Here is a 9998-nt window from a genome sequence, read left to right on the forward strand (position 1 = left end):
TCTTCTCGACAACCATCTTCTCTACAAGTTCTCGTTTGTCGATAGACGGTACCGCAGGTAATCAGGGGGAGGACGTCAGTGGAGTGATGAAAACGGAATTTTGTATCCATTTCGGACAACTGACAAAACCCATGGGTCAAGATCTGGCAGTCCGTGCCAACGTTGAACAAAATGGCGCAATCTACCCCCTACAGGAAGATCTGCTAATGGAACCTCCGTAAGCAGATGTCGATTGTCCACACACCCTCATCCCGGCTGCTTCCCAGCCCCGGGCGCCTTGCCCCGAGCGCAACCACGAAAACGTGCCGGCTTCCCACGAAAACGTCCCTGTTTCGACGAACCATGGGCATTACCCAACTGCACGCCCAAATCAGACACCACAGGGATCTGATAACTGTTAAGAAAAGTAGATTTCTTAACAGGTGGAGGCTTAAAAGCAGACGCTGCCTGGTCCTTCTGAGCAGTCTGGGACTGAGAAGCAGGGATGAATTTCACTGCTTCTTGGTCCATGACCAAGTTAAAATTGGTCCCAAAAAGTAAGGTTTCCCTTACCCAGCGACTACAAAAGCAGGTTTTAAACACACCCGTCACTCTCAGTACCGCCAGGTAGTGATCCCGATGCAGAAGTAGACTTGGCAAAAACATCCCCAGCAAGCTGAGCGACGTGATGAGAGGCTTTAGAAGCCGCGAACAAACAACCCTTAGCCTTCGGCGATAGACCCGTGACGGCTTTATCCAACCCAAATAGGAACGTACCTAAATGGTTATTGACTTGAAAAAGAAGTTTAGATAACCTCTCCAAAGTCTCTAAATCAGTAAGCGGCACACTGACATTAGGAGGTGGGTGGCAGTCTGCTTTCACCCTAGCGGAAACGACCGCTGGATGTGAAAGGAAAGAAGCTTCCAATGTCTTATATGAAGACGTGGACAAAACCTTCACAGCAGACAACAGTTTCCCGGTTGCTAACACTGCCGGAAACTCTTCCACCACAGCCTCCAAAATATGATCACTACCCGCAATCAAAGCATCAATCTCCGCAAGAGATTCATGCGCATTGTGCGCTAATGGCAAGCCAAAATCTTTCCGCGGAGCGTCCGTCGCTAAAGGCTGGTTTCCAAAAGAAACACCCTGGTAAGACGGAACAGCCTCTGACGGAATTGCATCCACGCACACCAGTCGGACCTGTTCCCGTACAAAACTAAGAACCACCTGGTAATCATTATCGCCGTCTGGTGTACCATCGGTTAAAAAGGGAATCTCATCGAGCACCGAACCTAGTGCCAACCCTTCCCCCAAACCACACACTGATTCGGGTGGAATGTCCTCTTCCAAAGAAGAAATTTTCTCAATCGACGTGCCATGAGCCGACCGGAACACAAATGAAACTGCATGGGCAGGACGATGCGGAGGAGAGACTGGCAGTACAAACACCGAAGGTGACTGCAGAGGAATCAACCCCAACAGAGGTGATTTCCCTAACCAGGCCATGAAACAATCAAGACTACCAACAATCAGATTACCGCACAGTTTTCTAGACATCTCCTTGGTGTCACTACCATCGTGACTACCAACAATCAGATTACCGCAGTTTTCTAGACATCTCCTTGGTGTCACTACCATCGTGACTACCAACAATCAGATTACTGCAGTTTTCTAGACATCTCCTTGGTGTCACTACCATCGTGACTACCAATAATCACATTACTGCACAGTTTTCTAGACACCCTCTTGGTATCACTAACATCGTGACTACCAACAATCAGATTACCGCAGTTTTCTAGACACCATCTTGGTGTCACTACCATCGTGACTACCAACAATATGATTACCGCAGTTTTCTAGACACCCTCTTGATGTCACTACCATCGTGACTACCAACAATCAGATTACCGCAGTTTTCTAGACACCCTCTTGGTGTCACTACCATCGTGACTACCAACAATCAGATTACCGCAGTTTTCTAGACATCTCCTTGGTGTCACTACCATCGTGACTACCAACAATCAGATTACCGCATAGTTTTCTAGACACCCTCTTGGTATCACTACCATCGTGACTACCAACAATTAGATTACCGCAGTTTTCTAGACACCCTCTTGGTGTCACTACCATCATGACTACCAACAATCAGATTACCGCACAATTTTCTAAACATCTCCTTGGTGTCACTACCATCGTGACTACCAACAATCAGATTACCGCACAGTTTTCTAGACATCTCCTTGGTATCACTACCATTGTGACTACCAACAATCAGATTATCACCTAGTTCCTTATACATCTCCATGGAGTTAGTACAGTATTCACCATCAGTTAGTGGTTTACAGAAAAAACAAATCTATTGGAATTTCTAAATACTGTAACCAAATTCTTGACTTTTTAAATTATAAATAGCATACCTGTTAAATCTACTTTCATCACCATGGCTCCAGTTGGAATCATATTGCGGTTTATATCTTCAGAACCAAAGAAACAATCTGAAATAAAGCATAAAATATATTAATTGTTTCTCTTGATGTATTCTCTGCATAAGATTTTATAACTTAAGATATAAAAAATGTATGTTGATTTTACTGAAAAAGAAACAAAGAATTCAAAATGAAACCTCTTCTGGGTACAAAGGTGAAAATCCTTATTTAATATTACTGACAGAATAGTTTTACAAGCTGAAGAAAATTATAATTATAATTAATTGTTCCTCAAGTTCATATTATTAATTTTTTAATTTGTTAGTTGTCATGAATAAATTAACAAGGCATCCAAAATGCTGTAAATCCCCTTGCGGTTTCATGATCCTATTCCTATATGTGAAGTTTCATGAAAATCTTATGAGAAAGAAAGTTGGTAGAGCAGTGATGTAATTTCTTTTTTTATTAACAGTGACCTTGAATTCTGAAGCTGAGAGATAAAATGTTAATTCTCCTAATTTATCATAATCTTATTCCAGTATGTGAAGTTTCGTGTCACTGAGTGGTGACATTATATTTCTATTTTTAATAACAGTGACCTTGACCTTTGACAGATGTGAAAGGCGAACTCATTCAAGATAACATGATCCTATTCCTCTATGTGAAGTTGCATGAACATCAAATGAGAAATGAAGTCATTAGAGCGGTGACATCATATTTCTATTTTTAGTAACAGTGACCTTGACCTTTGACAGGGAGGCAAAACTCAAACTTGTTCAAGATATCATGATCTTGTTCATATACATGTATGTGAAGTTTTATTAAAATCTGATGAGAAATGAAGTTGCTGGAGTGGTGACATCATATGTGTCACGTACGTACGTATGGGCATTATGCAATATACACGTATATTGACATTCTAAAGAAACTTTAAAAGATATTATAGAAAACCAACAAACGGTACAGTGGGATATGAAAGTATCATGAAGTTCAACATCTAAACATCACAGTACACTTTGTGATACATGCAAAGTGTTTATACGGTGGTTTCTGAATTGGTTCTTTTCGATTAGCAACAATATTTATCAAATTATTTAAATTTTATGTATATAAAGTTTCTTTTGGATGTCAGTATATATGCCTTCATTGCGAAGGATTAATTAATATCTACTAAAGGTTGTGATGGTATACCTCCCTTGTTATTTTATAATAGATATGGCCCTGCAATGTTGAAGTACTATAACATTCATAAAATGTTATTTTATCTCGTAAAACTTAAATTATAATGACACCACTAGAGCACATTGATTTATTAATCATCAGCTATTGGATTTCTAACATTTGGTCATTTTGACATATAGTCTTAGAGAGGAAACCCCACCATATTTTTCCATTAGTAGCAAGGGATCTTTTATATGTACCATCCCAGACAGGAAGCATATACCACAGCCTTTGAAGGAAGGAAATATTTTATTTAACGACGCACTCAACACATTTTATTTACAGTTATATGGCATCGGACATACGGTTAAGGACCACATAAGTATTGAGACAGGAAACCCGCTGTCCCCACTTCATGGGCTACTCTTTTCGATTAGCAGCAAGGGATCTTTTATATGCACCATCCCACAGACAGGATAGTACATACCACGGCCTTTGTTACACCAGTTGTGGAGCACTGGCTGGAACGAGAAATAGCCCAATGGGTCCACTGATGGGGATCGATCCCAGACCGACCATGCATCAAGCGAACGCTTTACCACTGGGCTACGTCCCGCCCCCACAGCCTTTGATATACCAGTCATGGTGCACTGGCTAGAATGAGAAATAGTCCAATGGACCCACTGACGGGGATCGATCCCAAACTGATCGCACATCAAGCAAGTGCTTTACCATTGGGCTACATCCCACCCCTCATTTTATGAAAAGACAGACAAAATTCACCAACACAACATCAAGAAGAATATTAACTTACTGTTGATAGTAATTTCATTATTTATATCCACAATGCATCCAGTGATACTTTCTTGAAAACAAGTTATGTTTCGTGATCTCGATATGCATACAGATCCCAGAGAGAGTTCTGAAATAAGAACATGTTTACATTCAGTCAACAAAATTAAAGGAATATTTGTTTAATGATATTTCAGCACATTTTAAATAACAGCTATTTGATATGTAATCAATGGTTGTTTAGATTCTTGGTTTAAAAAACAAGAGAGAGAGAGGAAATCCACTGCCACCATGCACTTGGGCTATACTCCAGAGCACTATATTCTTGCGAACTGTCGTTCTGTTCACATATTCCAAATATTCAAATTGATCTGTTCACATATTCCTAAATTTAAACTGATCTGTTCACATATTCCTAAATTTAAATTGATCAGTTCACACATTCCAAAAATTTAAATTGATCAGTTCACATATTCCAAAAATTAAAATTGATCTGTTCACATATTCCAAAAATTAAAACTGAAATTTTCTATATCAAGGCAAAATTGGAATGTCTTTTACATAAACACCAAAGTACAAGTATGTTGAGATTAGGTCATTCACCGGTTACGCAAATGTAATTCATGTAACCAAAAAACAACTGATAACCTAAGTGAAACTCACGTACAATAACTTACATTAAAGGGACTATATCCTGAGTTTGTAACCACTTTAAAAGGTTTTCACCAAATAAAACATTTCTTACATTATTAAAATTAAAATTTACATACATTTACTTTAGGGCCCTGCGAATCTCAATTTTCCGGTCGAATCGAATTTTGAATCGGATATTCGAAAATGTTCGAATCGAATCTCGAATACCTTGGATAATAATCAAGTGTATCAGATGCAGTTCACAAAGGAATATTCAGCTCAGTGAAGGAAATATAAATATCAAATGCATTGGGTGTACGTACGGTGATTAACATAATTACACAAGGTTGAAGTTTAAATAATAAAGCGCCCGGAATAGAAAACCAGTACTAATGTGTACATAGGTTGAACAGTTGAACAAACATGAGATAATATCTTGGAAGTGATCATTTATTGGCTTTTAATTAGATCACAAAATAATTCAAGTAAACATGTGAAAATTAACACTCATCACCAATTTTTATATAAAAAGGTTCATTTAAATAATCTGTTAATAAAGTAATATTCAAATCGTACTTAAAACCCCCCCAAAAACCCATCATTCAATTAGCCTTGTAGCAGTGTAGTACTGTAGGCAACGAGTCTACATTTGGGCTAGTGAGCAACTAATCAGCAAACTAAAAAAATATGTGTGATAAGAGTATTATTTGGTTAAAAGGTTACTTTAATATACGAATTTCATTTTAAAATGTGAGTTTTTTCCTGCTTTGTCGTCCACATTGTTTACTGTTTATTAATGTTAATGGTTGGCCATATAGTTTGTAACTCTTTTTCCAATTGACCATACACTGCAATATACACACATACATACATACACACAAAAATCGAATCGAAGCTTCGTAACGATTTCGAATCGAATTGAATATACGAAGCTTCGCAGGGGCAGTGTTCGAGATTAACGGTATCCCGATATCCCGGGGATACCAGAATTTAATTTTGGATACCAGACTTCAAGAACCCAGTATCCCATCGGGATGCCATATAATACTAAATTCTCAGGTGGGATACCAGATTTTGAAATGTTAGTATCCAACTGGGATACTGGCCAAAGTTTTTAATCTCGAACACTGCAGGGGCCTAATTTACTTTCTTAAAATTTGAATATTTCTATAACCAATGCATTTCTTACATTATTAAAATTAAAATTTACATACATTTACTTCCTTAGAATTTGAATATTTCTATAACCAATGAATTTATTACATAATTAAAATTAAAATTTACATACATTTACTTCCTTAAAATTTGAATATTTCTATAACCGATGCATTTCTTGTCATCGTAATGTTCTGTAGTATCTTAATATTGATTTTTCTTTATTTAAAATAATTTTGTACACACAAAAGTATTATTTCTTCCAACTGCTGAAAGAAATTTCAAATAATTTGTCCAAAGGTCACCCCAAATATATTTACCTGTATACTGCTTTATATTTAAAATATGTTAAAGGAAGACAATGTTTTAAAAAAACAGGATGAGTGTTTAAGTAATAAACTAAAAAAAGACATTTTGAGCATTTGCAACTTGCAAAAAGATATAATAATTTTCAGAACAATAAAGAGTTTTTACTAACACATATTTATATCTTCTTGTCATAGATTAACGTCTATTTCTCCTGCATTAATTAAAGTGACATTCCCGAGTTTTCTGCAATGTTTAAGATGCTACCGACTAACAGATACTGTTTAACGATTGTAATTACATATCAAATATATATTTCTCCATAACAATATTAGTGACTGTATATTAAACATGTTTCTGATAGTTCTAATATTTGTACTTGGTTAAATGTCCTTTTATTTCCTAAAATATTGTTTTTTCGTACGTACGAAATTATTTGAAGACAAAATCCAATTTGGGCTTCTTAGAAATATTAAGATGACCAGACACACATTGAATATACAGACACTGATATTCTAAACACGAAAATATATTTAATATGTAAGTTTACTCGTAGACATATTTTCTTAGTCGGAAACATCTTACAATGCAGCAAACTCAGGAATGTCCCTTTAACAGAGCTGCTTAGCCAGACCTGGTACATTCAACTTATATCTTACAACTCAAGAAGTATTGACAATAACACTGAAAATATTCTAGCTGCCTTTTTTAAATGGCATTCCTTAATTGACTTATAAGAATACTGTTTGTAAGTATAGGCTTTGGTCAGTTAATGCCAGCCCGAAGAAAAGGGAAAACAATCCACTAAGGGCGTAACAAATACACAGGGTGACAAATATGTTACATATCATAAATATTAGGCTGGGCTCAAACTCAAGAATTTGTCTCCCACAGCAATTTAAAACAAAATTGCTGTGGGTGAAACGGCCCACAAACGGCAATTTAAAGCAAACAGATGACTGAAAGGTTATTTTGCTGTATGTAGATATACTATTGTTATATACTGGCAGATAAGGTACACCAGATGTAAACAGTTTGCCATCATTGAGGAGCTTTACCGATGGCACTTTGTACCGTCGGTGATGTCCCCGACCTATGGCAATTTATATCTCAGCGACGACAATTGTCATCAGTGTCGTTGTTAAGTTCAAGCTCTGATGAGGTAACGAATACAAATATGTATTCACATCCATGAATACAAAAGTGAAAAGTTTTTGCAAAAAACTGATTAATCATGGGAGTGTTTTGCTTACAGAAGCGAAATTAAAGTACATATAGGGTACCAGTTCAATGTGTTGAATAAAAAAGGATTGGTCTATGCGCTTGATCTAATACACAACCGGTCCAGACATTATCAAAACAATTGAATTGGTATTGCATTTTAGTTAGTTTGACTTAGAAAGATAAATTTCACAGTTAGCATTGCATATTATATGTAGGCCTATTTGTGTATTCTGTTTAGCTAGTGAGGAATACGAATGCAACTGTGATATAGATTGCACCGAATATTCGAGTATGTCGTTACACCCTTAAAATCCACCATTTTAACACTACACAATCATAATAATTTTGCTATGTGAGACATTTCATGAATATACCAAAATACTGCCTTATTAAAAACTGAAAAAAAAGCTAATTTTTTTTTATATTATTTTATCCTGCAACCACTGTTTCTATTGACAGATTATGATGACCGATTAAAGCAAAGCCATAAAAGTATACTAGCAGATTATGACTTTTGACTCAACTCATATGATGTCATACGCATAGCTACATTAAAAATTGCTCATTTGACCTCTAGGTCATCGTACAATGTGGTTAAAATAACAGAAATAATAGCTTTTCACCTTAATCTTTATGGTCTGCATGATAAAGATAATAATTAGTTACTGACGTTGGATATCAGCTTTATCCTGTTGAGGCTGAATGAGAAATTCTGAGGATTTCCCATTCTTACCTTCACAGGATAAAGCACATATCTAACGTCATTACTAGTTATTCTCTGTATACCTTATTTGACCGGAAATAAGCCCAGGGGGCCAAGACAACTCATTGTGAGCTTAGCATGGGGTGGGCTTATTCCCAAACAAGGGGCCAGTTTTGTTGAAATTTTTTTAATAATAATAATTAAAATAAATAACAATACTTAAATGAACTAGGAAGAAAACAAAAAACGTTCAGTAGCACATCTATTAATTAGTGTTCCATTTGTTATTAATAAATAATAATTGTTTATTAATTAAATTGTGGGTTTTTTACTAGTATCTAATTATCAGAAACACACCTTCTATGTTACAATTACTTACCAGTGCTGTTTATTTACATCCAAAATTTAATGCTGAGAAGACTTAAAACAACAGCAATTAACAACAAACTCAATAGCGTATACACACATTTCTGACACAGGCAGCCAGCTTACACTACAAAGAATTGTCAATCTAAGGTCATTGTTCTTAGCCAATCAGAATAAGGTATTTGCTTAATTAGCATTAACTGCAGACCCAGTGTGGTGGTAAAAATAGACATTGGTTTTTAGTTCATACTTGGGCTTGGATACTTCAGAGAAATACTGCAGGCATGAAATTGAAAACAATGTTACACACTGTTATTGTTAGACTGCTAAATCTCACTGGTGGTAAAATATTGTTACATTTGTGTTTAATTTATCTGCAGGAGGTATGACCTTTTAAATGAACTTTGAGCAAACTTGCAATTTCATGTTATTTATAAGGTGACGAAGTTGGGGGTGGGCTTATTTACGAATGAGGGTCTAATTTCTTAAATGCTATCAAAACGGAGGGGGGCTTATTCAAAGACATGGGCTTATTTCCGGTCAAATACGGTAATTTACACTTTTTGTTGGTACCTTGACTTGAAGCACATCATATCTTGCACAGTTTATACCTGTATAGTTACAAATGGATGTCGAAAACATCTGTCGACTGAAATTGTATGACGGTATGAAGTTATAATAAAAATAATCACATCTGAAACAGAACTTACCTTCCCGCTGCTTGACACTTGTACCCGTAGGCGAAAAATCAAACAAAGCTCGACCTTCACAAGTGAACAACCGATCTAAAATAAAACAAAGCATAATTCACAATACACTATGACAACTTGATATATTTGTTGTTTGAAAATGTGTAATACATGCTCATAAATATTAAATGTGGTTCACTTCGATTATGAATTTCTATTTTGAAAAGCAATAAATGTTAAAAAATTAGATTTTTGTAAAAATCATTATACCGCAATACCGAAATAAACCGATATACCAATGAAAATGCTAATATTTAATGTTAGGGAATTTTTGTACAACAGTACAGATATTTACATAGGGTCATTTTTTTTTTTTTAATTTAGCTGGTTTTTTGGTGATGGAGTCCATAAATTGTTCATATTATTTGAAAAATTGTAATAGAAAAGAAATGTTTTATTTAACGACGCACTCAACACATTTTATTTACGGTTATATGGCGTCAGACATATGGTTAAAGGCCACACAGATTTTGAGAGGAAACCCGCTGTCGCCACTACAT

General features: G+C 35.9%; 1 protein-coding gene across 1 annotated transcript in view; it reads right to left on the reverse strand.

Annotated features, from left to right (window-relative positions):
- The window catches only part of LOC121379726, a 32264-nt gene extending 22319 nt beyond the window's left edge, over positions 1-9945 (reverse strand). Inside the window, exons 1-3 of the mRNA XM_041508376.1 lie at positions 9460-9945; positions 4385-4492; positions 2401-2478 (exon numbers count right to left, since the gene is read on the reverse strand). Of these exons, the coding sequence (XP_041364310.1) occupies positions 2401-2478; positions 4385-4492; positions 9460-9553 (280 nt within the window). The 5' untranslated portion in view covers positions 9554-9945. The remainder of the gene's footprint in view (positions 1-2400; positions 2479-4384; positions 4493-9459) is intronic.
- Between the last annotated feature and the right edge of the window lie 53 nt (positions 9946-9998).

This window comes from Gigantopelta aegis, chromosome 8 (assembly GCF_016097555.1).
Source record: "Gigantopelta aegis isolate Gae_Host chromosome 8, Gae_host_genome, whole genome shotgun sequence".
In the NCBI taxonomy this organism is placed as follows: domain Eukaryota; kingdom Metazoa; phylum Mollusca; class Gastropoda; order Neomphalida; family Peltospiridae; genus Gigantopelta; species Gigantopelta aegis.